We start from the raw sequence: 23,912 nt of genomic DNA on the forward strand, positions 1-23,912 counted from the left end.
CCTGCGTGGGGGTCACCGCCGGCCCACAGGCCCCCCAACCCGCGGAATGTCCCGGGAAAAACCCCCCAAGGCCGCCGACTGCCGCCTGCTGCCTCTGCGGCAGCTGTCCCGCCGTGGTGACAACACTGCGGGCCAGGGGTGCAGGGGACAGGCCGGGGGTGCAGGGGACAGGCCCACGCTCTGTGGGTGCTCCCATATGTGGGAGGAACCGCGCTGGGTTTGGGGTTCAGCAGTGAGGGACAAAAGTGACCCAAAAAATGGGAATTTTGGATGCCCAAATCTGGGGGGCTCAGCGTGACAGGGTTATTGTAGGGAGGGAGCTGGGCACGGGGCTGGCTGTGGGATTTTGGGCACAGAGCCAGCGGGTTTTGGGATGAGATCATGGATTTTAGGTGGAATAGGCCAAGGAGATGGGAATGGCCAAACAGTTATCCCAAGCATTTGGGGTTGGAATTCTTTATTTTACAGGAAATGTGGTGGGTGGTTCCATTCCTGATGGGATCCCTCAGGAAGAACTTCCTTACCCCAGAATCACTAAAACTAGAAATAGCTTTTTCTGGAAGAGCCAAAGGATTCCTCAGGGATAGGTCCCAGCCAGGAGAGGGAAAACCAAGCCCTTTGTGTGCTCCCTGCTCCTTGTGGGGTTTGGGTGACAGCAGGACTTGGGCAGAGCCAAAATACGTTCTGCTTCCCTTTATCTGAATTATTGGGAGCAATTTCGAGCCAGCCCAGTGCAAGGAGATCTGGGAGCAGCCAGCTCGGAGCCAGAGGGTGATAAGGTGCTTTGGGATGATGGATGAGATCTGGCTGCCTCCCAGATTTCGGTATCTCCTCAAGAAATTCAATATTAAAATGTTAGGTATAGCTCTTCTCTCATTTCCTCTTTTTCTCCTTCCTAATTTTTCCCCAGGTAAGAGCCACATAAGAGTCAGACCCAGAGCTGGGCAGGCTGCCAGAACCCTGACTAGTTTTCCGTTTATTTCTGGAAAGATCTGGATTTCATATCCATATCATTGCCTGCATGACCACAGAGCACACGTGCCCAGCAGAGGTCCAGAGTGGTCATGGATTACGGGAATTCTGTCAAAACCCAACCCAGCTGGGTGAAATGTGCCCTTGGTTCATTGGGCAACAGGTTTGCACTGGGACAGGAGAGCAATGAGCAAACATTCCAGCTGTTCCAGGACTTGGGGAAGAGGCTCTGCTGAGGATGGGAGTGATGAAAACAAGCTGATGTTTAACCCGTGGGGGGAGGTATCCCATGGGGAACTCCTAATGGATTTGTGGGATGTGCTTTAGGAAGAGGAGACCAACAGCCTCTGGGGTTTCTTGTATGTCACCAAACCCAGCCAATGGGTCAGTGACAATGTCGATAATAACAATTACCAACAACAACAACAATAGTAATTATAATAACAGCAGCAATTAATAATTAATAACATCAATAACAGATATGCAGCGCCTCTGCCTGTCCCAGTCTCAGGAAATGGAACTTCTCCAGTTATGAAGGAATTTAAATCCCCTGTGTTCTTAGATAATAACAGTAGAAAAAGAGATTTTTCCCAAAAAATGTTGATAATGCTGAACATTCTGCTTCAGGGGAATGTTTGGTCAGACTGTGGGGTGAGAGTGGGAATGCTCTGCAGGACCCACCTGCCTGGCTCCTGCTCCACCATCTCCCAGTCTTCACCTCCCTGCTGTTATTTCCTGGTTCTTTATCTCCCTGCTATTAATTTCCGTTTTCTTCTCCGGTCTCCCTTATCCATCATCTCCTGGGTCATTGCCTCCCCCCTCATCATCTCCTGTTCTCCACGTCCCTGCTCCTCATCTCCTGCTCCATCCTCTCCCTGCTCCTCATCTCCTGTCCCCTCCTGCTCCATCACCTTCCAGCCCTTCAGCTCCTGCCCATCCCTTGTTGGGACTGCAGCGCCGAGATCCCGAGGGATTCGTCGGAGTCCCCCGGGTGCCTCCCGCCCCCCCAAGCTCCCCCGAGCCTTTTCTCCCCCGCCGCCCGGGGGCGGTGGTAGCGGGGCGGGACCGGGGGCGGCCCCGGGCAGGTCCCCCTGGAGCGGCGGCGGGAGCGGCGGAGCGGAGATGCCGTACCTGCTCATTAGCACCCAAATCCGCCTGGTGAGTCCCGGCGGGACCCCCGGGGGTGGGGAATTCCGGGGGGCGAGCAGGGACCGACCGGGGCTAGCGGTGAGACCCGCTCAGCCCGCGGTGCCACCGTCACCGGCACCTCCGGTGCGATCCCGGCATGGGCTGGCCCTGCTGCTGCTGGGGGGTCGGGGGGTGATGCAGGTTTGGGGGACCCCAGCACGGCCAGGTTGTGCCCCAGCGGCCTGTGAGAGCCGCCCGTGAGAGCCCCCGGTGCCCCCAACCCGACTCTGCTGCCCCGAAGCCTCCTGTCCCAAACAGCCACTCACTTGGGAAACTTGCGGCAGGATCCCACGAACGCCAAAGGGACGGCCCCTCTTGTCCTCGCAGTTGGTTTTCCCTCGTCCCCAAACAGCCATTCCAGGGTGGAAAACACGGCCAAGGGAGTGGGCATGGCTGGGCAGACAGGAGCCGGGCAGTGGCTGGGATCTCTGGCTGGGATCAGTGTCCAGGAGCACTGGTGGGATGGCTGCTGTTCCTGTCAAATAAAGCCACAAAGCAAACGTTACTCCCGGCACTGGCAGCGCCCACATCCTGCAGGACTCTGTAGGAGCCCACAGCTGTGTGTTTATCTGGGGTTTCCCTTTTCCCGACATCCAGAAGCCTGGATCTGTTGGTGTGGTTTGGGTCAGGGACAGTGAAAACAGCAAATGAGCAAAGGGAGGGAGTTGTGATGGACACTGCTGCTGCTGCCACTGGAGATGTCCCAAAGGAAGCAGCAGTGGATTGGGAATGGGGATGTGTGGGGATACTGCAGCACCAAAGCATCTGCTGGCACTGGCATTTGGGATTGTACACGTTGATTGAGTACTTATGGATGAGGTACACGAAGGGGCACATGGATTATGGCACAGGAAGGAAAAGCCTGGAGCAGCAGGGCTCAGTCAGTCTGCCCTCCAGAGACTTTGAAGCTCTGCTCTTTACCAAAGGGGCAAAGCAAACATTTCCAGTCTGAAACCTGGCATCGAGCTGAGGCTGGAACTTTCCTGGGTGAGCAGCTGCACCACCTTCCTGGCAGTGGCTAGGACTAAGGGCCCCTCCTTGGAACAGGGGGTGGGCGTGTCACCACGTGTCACTCACCACTCTGTGCCTGTCCCACAGGAGGCTGGGCCCACCATGGTGGGCGACGAGCACTCGGATCCCCACCTGATGAGTATCCTGGGGGCCACAAAGAGGAACACGCTGGGCAACAACTTGTAAGTCCTCTCCTCATTTTCCCAAGAAATGCAGAACATTTTCACTCCTGGAATTCCCCACAGCACCTTCCAGCTGTAGTTAATCCCAGGACTCCATGTGTCCTGTTAATGAGGAAATGCTGCCTGCTATTTCACTTGGTTCTTTACTTTCCTTTTCTCTGACCCTCCTTTATCACCTGACCCCCTTTCCTCTCTCAGTGCCATCCCTGCCTTGCTCTGCCTGTGCCTTTCTTGGTGCTGAGACACCAGAACGCTCACCCAGTTCTGTCCATCCATCCCTCCCAGCTGGAATCTGTCTGTCCATCCCATCCCACTCTCCAGCAGCTCAAGGCTTCACCTGAGCCAGCCCTTCCCAACAGCTCCCAAATCTTTTCCATGGGAAGCTGAGCCCTGGAGTTGGAGCTGCTTCCCATTGTGTCACCCCTGACTCCAATCCCTCCACTGGCATGTTCCCAAGCCATGGATACTTGACACTTTTCCATGTCCCCACCTCTCACCACGCTGAGTTTGACCCCAGCCTTGGGCCAAGTGCCATTCAGAAATATGACCTCATGGTTTGGCTCACTTTTTTTTTTTTCCCCTCGCTTGATATCTCACTTCCTGGTTTCCCTGGGGTGAAAAAAAAGAAAAAACAAAACCACAATGGCAAAGCAAAACAAACCCCCAAATGCAAAAGAATTTGACAGAGAGGAGCAGCTCAGTTCCTGCTGTGTCCCATGTGCTGTGGTGTGGAGTAGGAGAAGGAGGAAAAGGAGGAGCAGGAGAAGGAGGAGGAGGCATTAAAACAAAAGGTGCATCTCATCTCAAATGTTCCCAAGCTTCCATTCATGGAGCTGGGAAAGCCCTACTACTCAGCACTAGCCTGGCCAACACCAAGGGCTGGATCCTCAGTTGCTGCAGGGTTAAAAATATGAATGGGGTGGGAAATGTTAATAATAAGGAGATAAAATATAAGTATTGAGGACCCCCCTATCCCAGCTGCATTCCTGGGGGGTTTGCCAGGCTGATCCCTCTCCGTGCTGCTATTCCCAAGCTCGTGGGTGGGGCAGAGATTGGCAGCAGTGCCAGAGTCGTGCTGCCACCCGCCGTGCGGAGCCCGGAATTATGCAACGGGATGGGACACAGAGAAACACAACAGGCTCCAAGAAGGAACTGGATCCTGAGAGATTTGGGCAAGGAGCCCTGGGATTCAGGTGGAAAAGGAAGGCAAAGACAGATAAAAGCCTCTGCTGGGGTTCCTGCCCCAGCAGCTGGGGGAGCCACAGCACTGTAAGGAACAGAAGCACCACATTCTGCCTGTTTTGGGGAAGGGATATGAGCTTCCTATGGGATCTCCCTGGTGGATTCGCCACCTTTCTCTCCTCCCCCATGGCCTGGAGCGTTTTGAGCTCCTCTTGCCCCACCTGCTCCTTGGCATGGCCTGTGTCACACCTGGGAACTCCGCTGCATCCCTGCGGGACATCCCTGCGGCACAGCACGTCCTTCCCCACTGCTCAGGCACACAGGGGAAGTCCCCTGGCTGGAATGTGGCTGCTGGCACCCCCGGGAGCACAGCCACGTGCCAGCCCGGCCGCCTCCTCCAGAATCCCAGCCAGGGCTGGGAGCTCCAGGATCTGCACTGTGGATGAGCAGGATTTTCCATCCCCAATTCCTTCACGAGCAGAGCCTGGCTATGGATGCTGCAAACCCCCTTCCTGCAGCACCTTGGGCCCCAGAACTTTAGCCATAACCTTTCAGGGAGCCTGAAAGAAAACCTCAAGTAGCACAGAGCTGCTGGGAAACTGGGATGTACAGGTGAAGCTGAAATCCCTATAATGAGGGAGCACATGGATCCTGTTCCACAGCTCTGCAGAGACACACAGCCCCTCATTAAGTCCCACAAGGTGTGGGGAGCAGGGATGTGGTCCCTGCCCTCTCACTCGGGGTCAAAACCCTTGGGGCAGCCAGGTGGGGCAAGGGGTGGGGTGGGATTTACCTGGAAGAAAAGGCTTTGCAGGTATCCCAGTCCCTCCATCCCGACTGGATGCACACAGAGACGGCAGCAGATCTGATACCCACAGTGTGCAATCTTCATTTCCCTCAACACACAGCTGGGATAAAGCCCTGGGAACTCTTGCCTCCTGCTTTTAGCTCAGCTACTGAGTTTTTTAGGTTTCTACAAATCCCTGCCTCTGCTACTTCCTCTGAATAGTGGGAATAATATTTACTAGCTCCCACTGTGAATCTGAAGGGTATGTAGCAACCCTCCTGGAGAAAGAACTGACTTCAAAGACACTTATAATAATGCACATTATCTTTACACCACATCTATAATTACAGCCAAGTACAGTCTGTCTTGAGAAACTGGAAAATCTCTCACATCTCAGGTTATTTCATGCTTTAAAGCACTTCCAGCTCCAGCATGGGTCTGAAATCCAAGCAGGAGAAGCTTTGGAAAGGCTTTTGGATCTTTTTTATCATTATTAGTAGGAAAAGCAGGAGAAGCTTTGTTCAGGTGCCCAAACAGGATCCCCAGTGATCCCGCAGCCCATCATTATCTGCTTATAAGCACTGTGAGTCAGCTACAGCTGAGCTGCTCTAGGCCTTATCCCAAAAGTCATGTCAGAGGAGAGGCTGGCACATCCAGTGCCAAAGGTCCCACTGGCCAGCTCAGCTCAGCTCAGCTCAGCTCAGCTGTCCCCAGCCAATTCAGCCCAGCCTGTGCCTGGTCCCTTCACTGGGGAGCAGTGTCACAGCCATGGAGCTTCTCGGATCGAGGGGTAGGAATGCAGGAACGTGCTCCAAGTATAGAGCCAGCACAAACCAATGGGGAATCAGAGCTGGACAAGGATCCCAGTGTCAGCTCCCAGGCACTGCTGGAACAGAGGAGGAACAGAGGAGCCTGGCTCCACCTTGCCTGGCACATCCATGCAGGATGGATGACTACTGGCTTTCCAAAGGTTTCCCACCTGCCTGAAAGCATCACTTTCTTCCAATCCCCAAATTCTAACAGTCTCTCAAACCCACCCATCTCACAGACATACTCTGACATGAGTAGAACATTGGGATTTCATTCCTTAGAAACACCTGAATCATTCCTCTCCTCCTCCATGAATTCACAGGTATATGCCAAAAACGTGCTCACTATGTTTACCTGTGAACCCTCTGCTGCAGTGTCAGCCCAGTTACTGAGCAGCACGTGGCTCTGGACAGCAGCCCCTGAGCCACATTCCCATTCAGCCTGATCCTTCCCTCCTGGACAGGATTCCTGTGGTTTGGCACCTCGGGCTGTGCCTTCCCCCAGGGTCAACCAAGGCCCCGTGTCACACACGCCTGTGCCAGGTGTGGCCGCTGGACTTAGAGGGATCAGGAGCGAGGCAGGCTCACTTCCACCAGGAAATTCCCATCTCTTCCTCCCCAGCTGACCTTATTCCCATCTCTCCTGGGTGCAGCTGTGAGTACTACGTGAACGATGCTCCGCGCGTGGTCCTGGATAAGCTGGAGAGCCTCGGCTACCGCGTGGTCAGCATGACCGGCGTGGGCCAGACCCTGGTCTGGTGCCTCCACAGGGAATAGCCAGGGAGAGTCCTGTGTTCCACCCGGACCACATCCTGCTGGAGATCATCTTATAGGACTGGCAGCAAACTTTCCCCCCTTAATTCCTTCCTGTCCCAGACTCCAGGCACTCGAGCAGGGGGAAGAATGGCGCAGAAGCAGAGCTGGACCCTGTGGAATTTTGCCATCCCTGTTCTGTTTCCCAAGAGCAGGGGGAGGAAGGTATGCCCAGAATTTGGCAGAGGGAACAGATGGTTCCAGCTCTGCCTTCAGTGGGATGGCAGTCTGGCAAATTCCAGCTTTTTACATTTTAATCATGTATTCAGCATGCCCTGGAGGAAGCTCAGTAACAGCCCTGTTTGCCTCCTCCTCAGGCTGGGGCTGCCCCAGAGAGCTCCGTGCCTTCTCCTGGGCTAGGGGGTTAGGGAGGGACAGCAAGCATGGACACCATCCCATCTCATCCCTGAAATCCAAGAGGGAACCACTAAACCTACTCCCAGGGCTCTGAGAATCCTTTCCCTTGGCAGCAAGGCCTGCTTCCATCTCAGCAGCACCACTGAACTTCCAGATCCCAGACTGCCATCCAAGCCTAACATGGGATTCCCAAAATAACACAGAAAGTGTTGTTGTGTAACTATTCCAGGTGCAGGCTCTAATTCCAACACTGCTGGAATGTTTGGGACTGTGCACGGATTCTGCTGCGGGGGGTAACACCAATAAAACATTGCTCCAAAGAGACCAGTATCCTTCTGTGGGCTGTTTAAAGCTGTTGCCAAATCCCTCTGGATGCATGGCTCCTGAAGGAGCTTTCAGGAATTCAAGCTCCAGGGTTTGGTGTTCTAATGGCATCTCTCACACCTTGTCCCATGGGATGGGGCAGCTGTTCTGGGCACACACACTGACAGGGTAACACCTGCACTCTGTGAACCTCAGGCAGCCATTCCTTCCCCAAACCTGCAAAGGGATATGGGCTGCATTCCCTGGGAGTTTCTATTCCCACAATAGCTTTAGAAAAAAGGAGGTTTATTGACTTAAATAAAGAAAAAGCTCTGAGGGGACGGAGGGGTGGGAAGAATCCATACTCTCATGTTAAGTGTGAGACTTTTCTTCCTCATCTTCCCGCTGGAGCTGCTCGATGAGCTGCTGCCTCTCGGCCGCCTGGCGCATCCTCATCATCACCAGGCTCTCATAGTCCCGCTCCGACACCACCGACGCCTGGGAAGGAGCAGGAAACACACACAGCCCATCAGGGGAGCACAGGCTCCCAGACTTCCCCAAATCCCCCTCACAACAGCAGCGTTCTGGGCAGGAAACGGTTTGATCCCACAGAAATTGGGTGAGGTGGGTGAAAGCTGCCTGGCTACAGGAAATAACCAGAAATTGTTATTAAAATTATTATTAAAAATAACCAGCAATAAGTGTGGTTGGTGAAGAAAGCAGGACAGACACGGAGCCAGCATTCCATGAGGCTGGATGGGGCATTGTTTTGCATGACAAGATCACCCTGCACCTACAGTGTTGGTGCTCGAAGTCCAGCGTACACTTCACCTGTTACAAAGGCTAATGCCATAAAAAAATCAAACCTTTGTGGATGAGTCATGGAAGTGACTAACTTCCAACTGTCTTGACAGTGCTGAGGCCCTGGCACAGGTTGCCCAGAGAAGCTGCCCCTGGATCCCTGGAAGTGTTCCAGGCCAGGTTGGACAGGACTTGGAACAACCTAGATAGTGGAAGGTGTCCTTGCCCTGGGATGGACTTTAAGATCCCTTCCCACCCAAATCATCCCATGATTCTAACAGCTGCAATCAATGACCTTGGAGGTCTTTTCCACCACAAACAATTCACCGATGTAAGCAGAAGCAGAAAGAAAACCACCAGGGATGTTCCCAAACATGACACAGGAATGGAAGAGTTTCCCAAAGCTCCCAGAGCCTCCCTGCTGTGTGTGGCAGCAACTGTCACGTCAAGGCAGTTGATTGCAGACTCTGCCTAATGAACGTGGGCAGCAGATGACAGCTGCTCTGGTGCTTTGGCGCTGCTTCCAAAGCCATTCTACACTAGTAGGTGGCCGTGCTATTTTGGATGTATGAAAGCACTGCAAGGCTTGGAAACATCCAGCTCATTCCTTGACAGTTCAGGTGGAAATACGAGTTTCTTGACAGAAGGTGAATGGGAAAAAAAACCCCTTCATATTCCTTTTTCTAGGAAGTGGGTTAAGTGGTGATCACAGAGATTCAAGGAATCACAGAATGGTTTGGGTGGGAAAGGATCTTAAACATCATTTGGTTCCAACCCTGTGCCGTGGGCAGGGACACTTTCCACTAGCCCAGGCTGCTCCAGCCTGGTTTTGAACACTTCCAGGGATGGGGCAGCCACAGCTTCTCCAGATATTGAAGGATTTCTTAGGAAGCAGAAGGGATACAAAGCAACAGAATGCCTAAATAAGTCTCTGCATGGAAACATGGGCGAGTGCAATTCCTTATCCTGTGCCAGCAAAGTGGCTCCTCCGGCTGCAAGGACACAATGAAAGCCCACAACAGATAAGGAACATCAAGAGGGAAATTAAGAGTCTAATTGGTGTCTTAGGAGCCACCTGAGCAAAATGACCTTTGGGTACTGGCAGCAGCAGTGTCTGAGAAAGCACCGATGGTATCAGCCCTCAGCCAGGATCCTTCCAAGTCCCATCCACCAACCCCAGGAATTTGCTGGGCTGGATGGAAGAGGCTGCCTGAGACTTATGCAGATGAATCACCCACACAAACCTGAAGCCCCACCTCACACTGGGATTGAAATTTAAAACAGCCAGGAGATTATTTGCAGCCTGGTTTGGGAGCTCTGCTGACACAAGGAGCCCTCAGAGTGGTGGGAGGGAGAAGAGCCTGATCCAGGTGGGCTCCCAGCACGTGCTCCCGGGTGCCTGAGCGTGGGCTGAGGCTCCACCACTCCACACACCTACTTCCTGCAATCCTGGCAATTACCAATGGAGTGAAACCCAGTTTCTGACGTGGCTGACTCAGCAAGGGCTTGGCTCAAAACAAACACATCCACGCAGGGAGCCACAGCCCGGGAAGCAGCGACGGGTGGCACATGAAGAGACGGTGGCAGCAGAGCTGGGGAGTTTTGGCATTCTGGGTCCAACCTGGCTGAATTCTTGGACTCCTGGCTGAGCTCTCCCTGGACTTGCTTCTTCATCCTGGTCTCCAAGTGCTCCAGCAGCTTCTCCTCTCCATACCTGGACTCCAGGCTGCTCCAACAGAGTGTAAGTCTCTCCTGCACTCCGTTCTCCCAGCATTGTCTCCTGCACTGTCGCTTTCTGCATCCCCCTTCTCCCGTATTCCCTGGGTTCCTTTGGTGGGACTGAGTCACCGTCTCGTTCCCAGCCACCCACGGCGCTTTTCCGGCGGTGCCCCTCCGCAGAAGGTGCCTGGTTACCATGGCACCCGAGTGCCCTTCTGTTCTAGATGCCAGATTAGATCTGTTCTCATGGTGACTGTGCCTCTGCTGTTCCCCACCAGCCCAGAGCCGCAGCACACGTTTAACGAGCTCGCTCACACATCGCCGCTCCTCTCCACTCCAGGGGGAGACTCCTTCAGATCCAAGACAAGCCAAGTGCTCCTTGTCACGGCGTGGAGTTTGCATTTCCTGCACTACCAGCCTCTCTGTGTTCCTTGCAGCTCCGGGAACGGGGCAGGAAGAGGTTGATCCTGTTGCGTGGCTCTCTGCTGATCCCTTGGCTCCTGCCTGTGAGGAGCCAGCATTCCTGCTCCTCGCTGCCTTTCCTCACCATGGATACTTGGCGCAGGGGGTCCCTCAAGTCCACCACCTTCTTCCGACGCTTCTCCCTCAGGAGGCACAAAAAGCTGGGCAACCAAGTCATCATCCTGAACCAGAACAGCCACACTCTGGACACAGACGGCCAGAAAAGGGAATGCTTGAGGGATCTGAAGGACAAGTCTGAGTACCTGTCCTGTCAGAGCGAGCAGAACCTGGCCAAGGCACAAGCCCCTCCCAAGCCTCCCCGGCTGTACCTGGACAGTTCCAGCTGCCCCAACATCATCGACCACACAGATTCCCACTCCGACCTCTCCTTTTCCGACGCTGCTCCGTACCACAAAGGCACTCCGACGCACAAGGACCAGGCTACGGACCACGGCACCTCAGAGGCAGGTCTCCCAACCAGCACCACTCTTCCCGAGCTGGCTGACCCCTTCATGTCCTTCAAAGTGGATTTGGGGCTATCGCTTCTCGAGGATGTGCTGCAGACCCTCAGGAAACAGAACCCAAGGGATTACGCCATTTGAAGGTATTCATTGTCCATCACATCCCAGTTACTCACTGCTGCTTCCAGTTCCTCCCATTCCAGCAGGAGGAGGGATACTGGAGCATGCCTGTTGTGTGTGGCCTGTTTTGTTGTCCTCACCTCACCCACCACAGAGCATCCCTGTCCTTGCCAAGGAATCCTCTGGAGCAGAGCTCACGGGCTCTGTGCTCAGGTGAGAGCACCGTCTGCTGTCTCGTGGGCAACTTTCCGCTCTCCACCCTGGGAATTTCCCACTCCGGACTGCGCGTCCCATCCTCAGGGAAGACTGGCATTTTTTGGGAAAGACTTATTTTGGGGATGTGACACTGTGGGGCAGGGACACACAGGGATTTGTCATGGATCACTTGTGGAACAGCAGGCAGCCTGCAAGGAGGCAGCAGCACTGCACCCTGAAGCCAAAGCTTTGAGGGCTGAGAGACGGGAACTGGGGCTTCTCTTCCCACCATGTTTGGATGTGAAAGCTCAAAGCTGTTCCTCAGTTTTTTCTCTTCCTCTTTGTGGGTTTCTTTTCCCTTAACTCCAGTGCAGGTGGCACTCCCAGCCTGGAAACAGGTAAGCATCCAAGTAGGCTCCTGATACAGCGCCAGCAGTGGATTTATCCTCCTGGCAGGAGAAGAGATGTCTCTGACACTGCTGCCTCACGCATGCACTGAGCTCCCAGCTGTACAGACATGGAAGAATAAATGTATCTGTGACTGAAGTGTCTGGTTGCCTCATTTCATTGGGAACAAGCCACAGAAATCCCAGGCACCAGGAGCACAGGGTATCTGGAGTGACCCAGGTCCATCCTCCCTGGCACTGCAGGGTTTTGTGATGGGGGGAGGGACACCTGTGTGGCTTTGAGGGAAGGACAGAGCTGCTGGGACTTGATTTTCCCCTGAGGAAAGCTCACACAGCTCAGGGCAAGATAGGAACAGCTGCCACCCCTGAGCTGGACAGTGGGAAAGGCTCTGCCAGGCTAAGAACATTTTGGGCAGCACCAGGACAAACTGCTAAAACTAACTACCAGTTCTTACCTTTTTGACCATTAGGGCTCTTTTAAAAAACAACAATAATAAAACCTCCATGCCCCCAGATCACCAGGAGCTTTGGAAGTGGCCACAGCAAAGTGCAGGGACACTCCAGGAAAGGGACAGCTGCCTCTTACTCTGCGAGATTCACCTCCCAAAGTCATATAATAGGAAATAAACCCTCTGAAACCTCTGAAGGAGCTTAGAACAGGTACAAGAACACCAGGCAGGAGGTTTTTCTCAGGGCTGAATGGCTGAGGAGCTCTGGTAGGGAGATTCCACTGCAGGAGCAGGGAAAATCTTCCCAAAACTGAGCGTTGAATGCCGTTGGAATAGCAAAACAAGCTCTCTACAGCCATTGTGTGCTTTGAACCATCACAGAGCCACTGCTCTTAATAGCCTGGAGTAATACTGTCCAAGCCACAGCTTTTGAATTCCAAGGGAAACTGGAGCCTGATTGTCTGCAGCAGCTCTCCAGGAACTGCTGGACAACGTGCACCTGTTGCTGTAGGAGACAACAAGGCAGTTGAAGATGAGCAGCTTCCACCTGGGAACTGCTCCCAAACCCCCTGGCTGGGGTCTGGCTGTCCTTTACCTGTGCATTTTGGCTCTCAGGTCCTGGCTGGCTCTCCCAGGCAGGGAGTACTGGCTGCCTGTCCCAGACAGGGAGCAGAGGATGAGTAGTGAGCGTGTTGCCATGAGAACACTGCAGGCTTGGGCTGTTTCCTGAAGCAGAGCAGCAGAGGAGCAGCTTTTGCACAGAGTGGGAACAAAACGGGGGTGGATTCAGACAAAAACAGAGGGGGGAAGTGAATAGGAAGCAAGGGCAGCTTAAATCAGAATGAGGTAAGTGCAGCCTGGAAGCAAGAACGTGGAGCCTGGTGCCTGGGAAGCCAGGCTGGGTGTGAGGGGAAGAGGCAGAGGGAACAGGGATCTGGGAGCTCACTCTGCACACTCTTGAACAGGAGAGCACAGGCTAAGTCAGCTGGAAGCAGATCAGCCAAGAGGAGCTGTAAACACATTGCAGGTTTTAGAAGCATCCCAGTGGATGCAGCAGGAGGATTTGCGGAGGGTCTGGAATGGGAACAAGGAAAAACAGGAAAGAGAGCAGCTTGGAGATGCAAGGCTGCAGTTCCATCCCAGAAAGTGCAGCTTCTTACAGCTAAAAGCAGCAGAAAGGACAGCAAAGCACAAGCTGTGCAGCTCCTGGGAAAGATGCAGGTCCGTGGCAGCAGCTCCTCAGCATTCCCAGAGCCCGGTGGGATTGAGGAGGCTGTGCTGGGCAGAGGTGAGTCACCAGCACTGTGTGCTGCTTTCCTGCCCCACCACACTAATCCTGCACCGCAGGCAGACGCTGCGCTTCCACACTAACAAGCTCTGGGCATGGAAACAGGCCAAGACAAACTCAGAGATCTGAACCCACAGAGGCTGGAATCCACTACCAAAGCTCCAACTGCACCAGCAACCCCTTTGGTAGGAATGAGCCAGTTCTCACTCTCTGCTAGTGAGAAATTCTCAAATAACATGCTTTGGATTCTGCTTTTTGCCCCAGTTCCTTTCCTGACACTCTGGTGACTCTCCTGTGGCTGCAGGACTTTCCCTGACCCTACACGGACAGGAAACAATCAGGTGTTCTAATTAATAATTACAAATAATATAAATAAAATACTTAATGAAACATCAAGAGAGTGAATGCACTGAACAATCTCACAAGCTTAAAATATTTAGGGAGTGAACACACAAAAGGGTATTTAGCTTGATGTTGCTGTCTCCTCCCTCCTGCAGACTCTAAGAATAGAGGTTTGCTTCCAGCACTGAAACTTCCTCCTCCTGGGAATGCAGTGAGCAATCAAGGCTCTCTAAAGGAACCTTTCAGCAGCTCTCACTCAGAGGTTTCCAACAGTCAAGACATATTCAAAATCCCATCAGAATGGCACTGGAGGCTTTGGGCTGAGCAAGGAACATCCTTCTCCTTCACTTGGGAGAAAGGGAATGTGTGAAGATCCAAATAGCTCCCAGTGTGCTGCTGCCCAGGCAGGATGTCCTTTAGAAAGCCACTGATCCAGCACAGAAAGGGCTGCTGGGAAAGTCAGGCCTGATCCCAAAAGCTTCTATCTGACAGCACTCTGAGATTTAGGTTGTTCCAGCACCAGATTTCCATCTCCTTACCTGTGAGCTCCTGGGCTGGCTGGTGCTGTCAGGGAGGACGGTGCTGGGGTGGCTCCGGGGCTGGCCCTCCAGCCAGGAAATCTTCAGGGGGTTATTTAGCAGGCCAACTTCATTCTTCACAGCCATCTCCTGGCATGGAAAACACCCTTCCATCACCACCTGAATTTCAGACCTTTCTCCCTCCCAAGTCCCTAGGAATCATGCTCTCATCTCAGAATGGCCTCAAGGCCAAGCAGGGCACAAACAAGACCTGTCTCTGGAAGTGTCCAAGGCCAGGCTGGATGGGGCTTGGAGCAGCCTGGGATTGTGAATGGTGTCCCTGCCCATGGCAGGGGGCTTGAAATTGATGGTCTTTTAAGGTCCCTTTAAATCCAAACCATTCTATGGTTCCACTCTCTAAGATTGTAAGGATCTTTCCAACCCAAACCATTCCATGATTCTCAGATTTCACAGCTGCCCTACATGAGAAGCACCTCTATGGTCCATAGCCCTGCCAGCACTTTTGATATAGAGGTCTCACACAATTCTGGGGGCTTTTATCATTTGGATATGAGGAAAAGCAAAGCTAACAAGGAAACTCTCATACAACCCAAGCTGATGGAACTACTAAAATTTAGGATAACTGATGACTTCTGCTCCCACAGCCACATGAATAACTCACAGTGAGTCAAGACATTTTGGGTTGTTTTTCACTGCAAATGCCTGTTATCACCTCCAAAACACATAACCCCAACTCCAAGGCATTTCACATTCAGAGAGCTGAGTAAGTGCTCAGTGCCTGATTTTTAAGGCAGTGCCTCTTCCCTCAGCCTGTTCCGTGCACAACCTGTTTATGGGCCTGGTCTCTGGGTTTGTGCCTCCAGCTGTGCCACTCCCTCCGTGCCTTTTGACTCTCATTACCCTTCTCCACTGCCTTAATGACAGGGCAGTGTCCTGGCTGTCACCTGTCCTGTGCCACCCCCAGCACACCCAGCAGGGGTTCTGCACACTCACAGCTGCCTTCACCGTGGCAAATTCCACCACTGCACTCCCAGTCTTCCTGCTGGAGATCAACAAATTGAGCACATCACCATACTGTGGGAAGAAAGAAAGGAAGGAAAGTTAATTACAGAGCCGGGAAAGATGGCAAGTTCAGTTACCAAATGAACACAAAGAGAAAACATGTGTTTTCACAGACATGAGGCTCGAGCTGTCATCATTTCTGTCCTGCTTCCACTGATCCCACCATTTTTGTCCCTCCAGGAAATAATCTGGGAAGGCATGGAGCTACACACTTGGCTCCCCAGTGCAAGAGGGCTGCTGAGCTCAGAGTCAGAGCTCAGAGGGAAAAGAAAGATGCCAGGGTGGGATTGATCAGATCAAAGGTTTGTCTGTGCCTGTCTCTGCACTTGCCACAGCAGGGATGTGGAGTGCTTGAAGTGAAGGATGAGTGCACCACAACCACAGAGCCAGACTAAGTGGGCAGGAGGCATCCAGTGGGAAGAGTCTGCAGCTCGTTTCAGCCAGAGCTGTTAGCTGGGAAACAGCTCCCAGCTCAGGGATCAAAGGATCCAACTTGGTTCAAAGGTGGGATCTGATGATTTAAGACATCTTTTCCAACCTTAATGACTCCACGATCAATGCTGATGAGCTCTGAAAACTGCAGAAGAAAGCTGAACAGGAAAGGAAATGAGCCACTCCAGTTTATAGCTTACAAGGGCATGGAGTGACAGGACACAGGGAATGGCATCACACCAGCTGTTTAGATCAGATTACCGATTTAGATTATTAGGATAAAACCCTTCCCTGTGCAGGTGCTGAGGCCCTAGCACAGGTTGCCCAGAGGAGCTGAGGCTGTCCCATCCCTGGAAGTGTCCAAGGCCAGGTTGGACAGGGCTTGGAGCAACTTGGTCTAGTGGAAAGAGTCCCTGCCTGCAGCAAGGGGTGGAGCAGAATCATTGTTAAGGTCCCTTCCCACCCAAACCATTCCATGACTCTGTGATATGCAGCTTCCCAGAATTCACTATCCTTACAGCACTGGGACCAGGGGAAGACCCAGTAATACACAGGGAAGAGTGTCAGACAGGACCTTCTGCAGGATCTGCAGCAGCACATCTTTGGAGTATCCCCCTCCAGTCTCATCTTCCTTCTTGCATTTCCACCTGAGCTGGGGAACAAACGGCAGGAGTTAATTTTTCCCGTTTGGATGTGCTGCCTGCTCAAGCAGCTCCCACCCCCCTGCACATTCACCACGTCTGCTATTTCCAGCCACACTCCCAGGCCTGCCAAGACAGTGATCTCAGCATGGGAGTGAGCACAGGGAACAAACTGTTTGGGGAACAGGGAGAAACGCTGCTCACTGGAATAAAAAAAGATCGCACTTGAAAGGATGCTAATGGCTCTGCCAGGGTAATTAGCAGATGTTTCCCTGTGCTTAAAGCACAAACAACTCAATCCCAGGCTCAGAAATCTGGAGCAGACAAAGAAAAGGTGACTGAGGAAGAAATTCTAACAGCAAGGACAGGAGCTGTTCACCTGATGATGCACATTCCATGGAGGAATTTCATCTTCAGTATAAAAAAGGATATACCACCTCAGTAGGGTTGAAATGTCCCTTCTGTTTTCCACCATGTTCTATCAGTTTTCAACAAAACACAGCTTTTTAAGGATGTCTTACCTTGAGTTTAGGAGTTATTTTGCCTTCAGCTCCATTTCTTTCCTGCTTGCCTAAAGAAAGAAAAAGGAAGAAAAAAAAAAGATGGAAAGAGCATGGGTGAAAATTCCTCAGCATTCTGCACATTTTTTTTCCCTAAGAACATACATATGATGAAATACTTTGGGATTTCCACTGGACCATTCCAGTCCCAAAAATCTCGTGCAACAGGAACTGCAGCACAGACTGAATACTCCATGGAAGCATTTTTCCCTTTTAGGAAGCACAGACTTGCCAGGATCAAGGCTAGAAACAGGTCAGCAAAAACACAAGCAGGAGACAGGTTCTGAGGCATTTTTCCCTGCAAGAAGGTTGGAAAAATTCAGGGTGGAGAGCTGCCAAAGAGCCCAAGGGCACCTGCAGGTGCTTCCCCGTGCTCACCTCGGCTGTGCTGCTCCCTTTCCAGGCGGATCTGCTCCCTGACCAGCCTCTGCTGCTCCTCCAGCTGCCGAGAGCCCTCCTCCCGCAGGCGGATTATCTGTGGCACAGGGAACACAGCACAGGCACCTGAGGCACAGATCCAGGGCTGCAATGTCACCTGGACACTTCCAAGGACAGCCTGGGCTTCACACCCATCTCCTGGGACTCCCCTCCTGCCGGAGTTCCCCCGGGACAGCTCCAAAGGGAGCAGCCTAGTCTGGTGGAAGGGGTCCCAGAGCATGGCAGGGGCTGGAACTGGATGAGCTTTAAGGTCCCTTCCCACTCAAACCATTCCAGGATTCTCTGATTCACAGAGCCTTTTAATCCCAAAGCTGAAAGGACTGCTCTCCAGAAATTTTTTGCACCTTGAGAGGAATAGCAGATTTGTCTTTACAAACAAGCTGTGGGTCTGCTGGTAGATAAAACTAGCACTGGGAAATAAAAGAAAAAATGGGAAGGATTTCACTGATTGATGAATGGAAAAAGAGGTTTGCTTTTACAAATAAACTTTAGGTTTGCTGATAAATGAAATTAGACATTGAAAGATGAAAGAAACAATGGGGAAGAAAAACCCCCTAAATTCCATAAGAATTAAAAATAGAAAGGGAGGGTTATACATTAGAGGGAAATCTTTGGTATCAGGTTTATTGGGAAGTCTGTACCTCTCAAGTATCTCAGCAAAAGGGGAAAGAGAGAAGGGAAATGCAGCTGGGAAATTAGGATGAAAAGGGAGGCTGTGTCCTCCAAAAATTTGAGAGATCCCAGGGGAATGCCCCATGGCCTCTCCCTTTATTCAAATAAAGTAAAAGGACTCCTCTGTCTTCTTTTTGGACATAAACCTCTGGTGTTTGTGGATTAATTTTCCTGACAACCTCATCCCATGGATTTCATCATGAATGGAAATACTTCCAGCAATTCTTCTCAAAAATAGCAGAGAGAACTAAGAATTTATCCTTACTTCTTCTTCTAATGATCTCGTTATCCTGATCTCCTCTTCTTCGTTCTCCTGGGACTGGGCTTCCCGTTCTCTGGCTTCCAGATCTGCAGAGAAAGAAACAAAATTAAAACAATCCAAAGAGAACTTGAATTTTCCCTGCTGGCCAGAGGAAGATGGATAGATCACAAACTTGGCTGCAGCTACACCAATATTCTGACAGCTCTGCTGCCTCTCCACCGGCCCCACACACCAAAGGAGCCTTAACAGTCCTCAACCCCCTAATACCCAGAGCAGGACCTAATTCCCTCCTTCCCAGAGCAGGACCACCCCAGCTATGGCTGTGGGAGGAGATCCCAGGTCTACTGGACTGTACCAGGGATGAAGAAATCAGAGTCATCCCCCATGGACTGACCCCTGTGGAAGAAGAAATGCAAACAGGCAGCTAGGGGAGACCTCAGGAGAAGGCAAGGCTTTGATTTTCTCACCAAGCTTTACTTTCTTCCTCTTCTCATCGAGTTTCTGTGTCCTTGCTGCAGCCTCCTTCTTCGCCCTCCTCACCCTGTCATAGGCTGCCTGCCAAGGAACCAGCACAACAGTGGGAAACTACAGAAACCAGGAGAGAAACTGGAAAACAGGGAATACAGTGACATCAGGGACTGAAACCCTGTCAGCAGGGCTGAAGCATCTGCTGCTTCTTGGATTACAAGCTTTGCCAGTACCTGAAAAGAGGAGCAGGTATTTTTAGTTTTATCAACTGGAATCAACACTTTTCCCTCTCCTGAGCTAATCTGGAGAGAGTTCCTCGATCATTTTTCAGTTTTATTCTTTCCAGGGACATTTTCAGGTTCTTTTAGGCCTTGGGCAGTGGCCTCAGCCACTTCCCCACAAACCTAGAAGGATCCAAGTTCTCCTATGTCCCTCAGACAGCAAAGCTTGGAGCCTCAGGAATTGCATCCAGGTATTACTCATTTGTCAGCCCCTGACTCAACAGGAATGGCAGATGTTGCCATGGGAATTTGGTGTTCCTCAGTCAGTGATGGTGTTATTAAATGGGATATGCCCCAGTCCAGCACATTATTAAAGGCAGAATCTCAGGGCAGAGCTGCTCCCAGCAGCAAATCCCAAACACCACATATCTCCAAGCTTTTACCTGGCACCTGAGATTTGATCTCATGGAGAAGCAGGGAGAATAACAGCTGAGATTTGTATTCAATGAGCTTCTGTTGGAGCAGAGAGCAAGACAGGCAGGATCACAGTTCCCAGCACCATCCCAAAATCCCACCCTTGCCCAGGGAACATCCTTACCCTGGCTGCTGCATCTGTGAGCACGGCCAAGGCCTGGGACAGCTGGTGGAAAATTTCCGCTGAGAACGACAAGAAATAAGGGCAAGATGAGGGAAACCAGGTGAGGAACCTGGGGAAGAACCAGGAAAGACAATTCCTGCAGGAAGGTCTCTCCAAGGAACAAAAATCACCTCTCCAAGAGATCTGTAAGCCAACCTCTAGCCAGGGCCACCTCAACTCAAAGGTGTTACACAAACTTGAGAGTAAATAAAGAAACAAAAAACTGGGATTGTTTCATTTTAAGAGAAATCTTCAAGCACACAAACTTGATTTCCTTACTGATTATTTTCATTTTGGGTTGCAATATCTCCTTCATGCCACATTTAGCCAGAGCTTCACCATTTCCTTCTCCCTCTCAGTCTTTTTCTTTCAACAAGAAGCCCTGCTTATGTTGTACTGGAAGCTGTTGCATCACAGCCATCTATCCTTTAAAGGTATTGCCTCTGGTCCCATTACAAGCATTGGCAAATTGTATTTATTTTTTATAAAGATGCATTATCAGTCTTGACACACAAAATACAAAGTAACTGCTAATTCTATAACCTTCATCCACAGCAATCCTTCGCTGCAGGCAGCTGAAAGTCCCCCTTGCCCTGCCCACAGATAAAAGGATTTATGGAGTGCTGGTGAAGTTTGGACTGTGAGAGATACAGCTCAAAGCAGTGTCCAAACAGGCAAAGGTTGGGAAGGTTTGGAGAGGTGCAGCTGTAATTCCAGCACTGTCTTATTGCTGGTGTTTCTAAACCCAGCATGGATTGTTGAGCCTTAAAAAGCAAAGTTAACACCAACAGGAGCAACTCCCAGCCCTGTGTGTATTCTCAGGGACACACACCCAGCCATCCCTCAGCACTTAGGGAACCAGAGGCACTTCCAGGAGCCTGGAGAAGGGAAAACTGCAGCAGGAAGAGCTGCCCCATCTCACCTGCCCGGGGGTTGTCGGGGTTCTTGTCCGGGTGGCAGGTGAGGGCCTTCTGCCGGAACGCTGTCTTCACCTGCAGGGGCCACACTGGGGTCACTGGGGAGAAACTGCTTTGGCTCTGCCAAAAAAGGCAACCTGGAAACCCCAAATCATCCCTGTGTTCAAGGGAGACCTACTGGGATCGGGACATGGCTGTGTCAGGAAGGAGTTGGAGCTTTGAAAAGCTATTTTGGCTCCCAGGTGTCTTGTGTTGGAGCAGTCACATCTCAGGTAAAAAAAATGGGAGAGGGAAAAAAGGAGAAAAGGAAAAACAGAGAAGAAAAAAGGAGAGAAGAAAAAAAGAAAGGAGGAGAGAAAACTGAAGAGGGGAAAGGGGAGGGGAAAGGGGAAAGGAAAGGGGAAAGGAAAGGAAAAAAGGAAAGGAAAAAAGGAAAGGAAAAAAGGAAAGGAAAAAAGGAAAGGAAAAAAGGAAAGGAAAAAAGGAAAGGAAAAAAGGAAAGGAAAAAAGGAAAGGAAAAAAGGAAAGGAAAAAAAGGGTGGGAGGGAAAGGGGGAGATGATAAAAAAATGGAGGGAGGGAAAAAACCCAGAAAGAGAACCAAAAAGAGGGAAAGAACCAAAAAGGGGAAAGGAAAAAAAGAGGGAAAGGAAGAGACATGGAAAAGAAAAATAAAAGAGGTAAAGAGAACAAAAAAATGGGGAAATTGAGAAAAAAAGTGGAAAGGAAAAAACAAGTGGGGGGAGGAAGGAAAAAAGGAAGCCACTTTGTCCTACTCCTAACCAATTCCCTGCTATATCAAGTGGAAAAAGTTGTGTCCCGGCCCCACCTGGTGGACAAAACTCCCGGGATTGGGAATGTGCAGGAAAAGCCCTGTAGATGACCCCACCTCCAGCATAGGAGCCCAGCTGAGGGAGAGGAGTCTCCTCGCCAGGCTCCATCCTCCGACTTCCCATTTCAGCCAAGAATTCCTCCCCATTGTCCCACCGAACCCCGCTCTCTGGCAGTGGGCAGCCATTCCCTTTTTATCCTGGTATTCCCGGCCCTTGGCCCGAGCCCCTCTGCAGCTCTCTCAGAGCTTCCTTCCTGAGTTTAGCACTGACTAACCAACTAAACTCAATTTAAAACCGCAAACGTGTAATTCCAACCCCACAAAACTAACTGCGTGACTTTTGGGTGCTCGGACAAACGTCTAACAACAGGATTCTTGGATCAACACGGGAATTTCCCTTCGGGAAGCACATAAACAAAGCGAGCACAACATGTCCCAGACCAAGCCCGCAGGTCTCTCCTCCTCCAAAGGCGGGTTCCGCCCCGCAGGATTGAGGGGTTAATTGGGGGAACGAGGCCAATTCCGGTAAAACCGGGATATGACAATGCTATTATCAGCAAAAACCGGGATTTTCCCGTTTGACAGCCCCGGTCCCGCAGCAGCGCTTGGAGCGGCCCCTCAGCTCAGCGCTGGAGAGCAGCGCCGCGCCGGGAACCCGCCGCTCCCGAGGACACCGGGAAAGGGATGGAGGGGAGAGAAGGAGCCCGTCCCGAGCCGCCCGCGCCCCTCACCTCCTTCTCGGACGCCTTCTCGCCGATGCCCAGCAGCCCGTAGAGGTCCCGCTCCAGCAGCTCCTTATCCACCGCCATCTTCGCGCTTCCCGGTTCCGCTCCTGGCGCCGCGGTCGCTGGGAAATGTAGTCCCCGCAGGCCGCCGCGCCACGCGCCGCCCGGGAAGACTGGACTACAAGCACCGTGATGCACCGCGCAGCCCCTGAGGACGGGAACAGCCAGGGTGCGCCGAGCCGTGCTGGGCATGATGGGTGTTGTAGTTCTTTAGCTGCGGCGGGCTGGAAAACACTAGAGTTTCCTCTAGTTTACTACAAGTCCCGTAGGGCCATGCGCGGGCACCGAATCCGTAGGGTAAAACGCACGTGCGTCCCGCTGTCCCCCAAGGTCACCACTGACCGTGTCCCCGAGTGCCGCAGACGGGTCCACATCTATGCGCTAAATCTCTCCAGGAATAGCACTCCACCACCTCCCCGGGAAGCCTGTGGTGGTGGCTGGTGGTACAAGCCCAGCTACAGCCTATTCCCAAAACCATACTTGTTTTTATTGTCCCCAAAAAGCATCCATCTCAGCCCAAGGCGCAGCTCCTTGGAAATTCTTGATTTCTTATTGATCTAAGATACCTCCCTTTCCCTTGCACAAGAAGGGAGCACTGTAGAAGAAAACCAATCCAATTATTCTCATGCACAGGAGACAGAATTTTTCAGCCCTTACTCCTTTATTCTTGTACGATTTGTGTCCTCATGGCTGAAGGTTACTTAACTTACTTTACCAACAATAGCAACAAACCTGAGATCAACCTGCGATCATGAAGAAAACTGGATAGCCACGCTTCCAGCAAAATGAATTGTTTCAGAGAGCTGTAGTGCAATAAACCGGGAGGTTCCTGGTTCTCTCCATGGAGCCTCACTCCATGGAGCCTCACCCAAGCAGAGCCTTAGCTCTCAGCGTGCAGACCCAACTCATTGTCAGTGCTGCTCCAAGCCCTGCTCCACTGCCACCTCCTTCCTCTAGATGAGAATCCTGGAGTGGTTTGTGCTCAAAGGGACCTTAAAGATCATCCAGTTCCACCCCCTGCCATGGGAAGGGACACCGCCCACTATCCCAGGCTGCTCCAAACTGTGTCCAACCTGATGTGGAATGCTTCCAGGGATGGGACAGCCACAGCTGCTCTGGGCAACCTGTGCCAGGGCCTCACTTCCGAACAGGGAAGGATTTCTTCCCAGTATTCCACCTAAATCTCCCCTTTTCCATTTTGGAGCCATTCCCCTTGTCCTAACCCTGCAGTTCCTGATGAGTTGTAGCCCTGACCATGCTGAGGCCACCTGTGGCCATCGTGGTGCCACCTCGGGCACCTCCTGTGGCCTCCCCCTGAGGATCCCACTCCTGTGACGCCTTCTTGCCCTACAAGACACAAAATTTATCCCCCGACGCCTGTCCCCAAACCCAAGCACAGCACCTCAGCCCTACGGGGCTGTCCCACACCTCAACAGCGGCCCTTTGTGACAGCACCATCAGTGACGTCACAGCAGCCACGGGACACGGGCCACGTCACAAAAGCAGCAGAGGGGCCCAGAGCCGCAATCCCACGGTGAGAGGCGTGGGATGCAAACACCGCTATTCCAGCCCCACCACGGCCCCGCTGTTGAGGTGCGG

The 23,912-nt window shown here is 52.1% G+C and overlaps 3 protein-coding genes across 7 annotated transcripts; 2 read left to right on the forward strand and 1 right to left on the reverse strand.

Annotated features, from left to right (window-relative positions):
- The first annotated feature begins 161 nt into the window (after positions 1-161).
- Positions 162-7,631, forward strand: GCHFR (GTP cyclohydrolase I feedback regulator). Of its 2 annotated transcripts, XR_009486816.1 has the most exons (4): positions 162-2,130; positions 3,259-3,353; positions 6,785-7,109; positions 7,531-7,631. XR_009486816.1 is itself a non-coding variant. In XM_059848618.1 (3 exons), exons 1-3 carry the CDS (start codon positions 1,504-1,506, stop codon positions 6,906-6,908), a joined length of 846 nt encoding a protein of 281 aa, XP_059704601.1. In that variant the 5' UTR covers positions 162-1,503; the 3' UTR covers positions 6,909-7,631. The 2 variants fall into 2 exon arrangements, 1 of the variants encoding a protein (XP_059704601.1); XM_059848618.1 differs by having other exon boundaries at positions 6,785-7,631.
- Positions 2,522-22,403, reverse strand: DNAJC17 (DnaJ heat shock protein family (Hsp40) member C17). 4 transcript variants are annotated; one of them, XM_059848615.1, is made up of 12 exons: positions 22,260-22,403; positions 20,703-20,772; positions 19,742-19,800; positions 18,922-19,009; positions 18,458-18,540; positions 17,461-17,557; positions 17,044-17,093; positions 16,456-16,533; positions 15,381-15,461; positions 14,388-14,516; positions 7,970-8,102; positions 2,522-2,635 (listed from the first exon to the last, which is right to left on the reverse strand). In XM_059848615.1, the coding sequence occupies exons 1-11, from the start codon at positions 22,335-22,337 to the stop codon at positions 7,977-7,979; spliced, it is 939 nt and encodes a 312-aa protein (XP_059704598.1). In that variant the 5' UTR covers positions 22,338-22,403; the 3' UTR covers positions 2,522-2,635; positions 7,970-7,976. The 4 variants fall into 4 exon arrangements, with proteins under 4 accessions (XP_059704598.1, XP_059704597.1, XP_059704599.1 ...); XM_059848614.1 differs by lacking the exon at positions 2,522-2,635 and having other exon boundaries at positions 7,894-8,102; XM_059848616.1 differs by lacking the exons at positions 2,522-2,635; positions 7,970-8,102 and adding an exon at positions 9,438-11,811.
- On the forward strand, positions 10,673-11,908 carry C6H15orf62 (chromosome 6 C15orf62 homolog). The gene has a single exon (XM_059848619.1). The coding sequence runs from the start codon at positions 10,673-10,675 to the stop codon at positions 11,186-11,188; it is 516 nt and encodes a 171-aa protein (XP_059704602.1). The 3' UTR covers positions 11,189-11,908.
- Positions 22,404-23,912: the final 1,509 nt, after the last annotated feature.

The sequence above is a fragment of the Haemorhous mexicanus genome, chromosome 6 (genome assembly GCF_027477595.1).
Source record: "Haemorhous mexicanus isolate bHaeMex1 chromosome 6, bHaeMex1.pri, whole genome shotgun sequence".
Classification (NCBI taxonomy): Eukaryota; Metazoa; Chordata; class Aves; order Passeriformes; family Fringillidae; genus Haemorhous; species Haemorhous mexicanus.

Coding starts and splice junctions, on each gene's coding strand:
- C6H15orf62 (XM_059848619.1), top strand. CDS start 10,673: ATGGATACTTGGCGCAGGGGGTCCCTCAAGTCCACCACCTTCTTCCGA.
- DNAJC17 (XM_059848615.1), bottom strand. CDS start 22,337: ATGGCGGTGGATAAGGAGCTGCTGGAGCGGGACCTCTACGGGCTGCTG. Junction 20,773..22,259: donor AGAAGGCGTCCGAGAAGGAG/GTGAGGGGCGCG, acceptor TGGCCCCTGCAG/GTGAAGACAGCGTTCCGGCA. Junction 17,094..17,460: donor AAGGGAGCAGCACAGCCGAG/GTGAGCACGGGG, acceptor TTCTTTCTTTAG/GCAAGCAGGAAAGAAATGGA.
- GCHFR (XM_059848618.1), top strand. CDS start 1,504: ATGAAGGAATTTAAATCCCCTGTGTTCTTAGATAATAACAGTAGAAAA. Junction 2,131..3,258: donor TTAGCACCCAAATCCGCCTG/GTGAGTCCCGGC, acceptor CCTGTCCCACAG/GAGGCTGGGCCCACCATGGT. Junction 3,354..6,784: donor AACACGCTGGGCAACAACTT/GTAAGTCCTCTC, acceptor TCCTGGGTGCAG/CTGTGAGTACTACGTGAACG.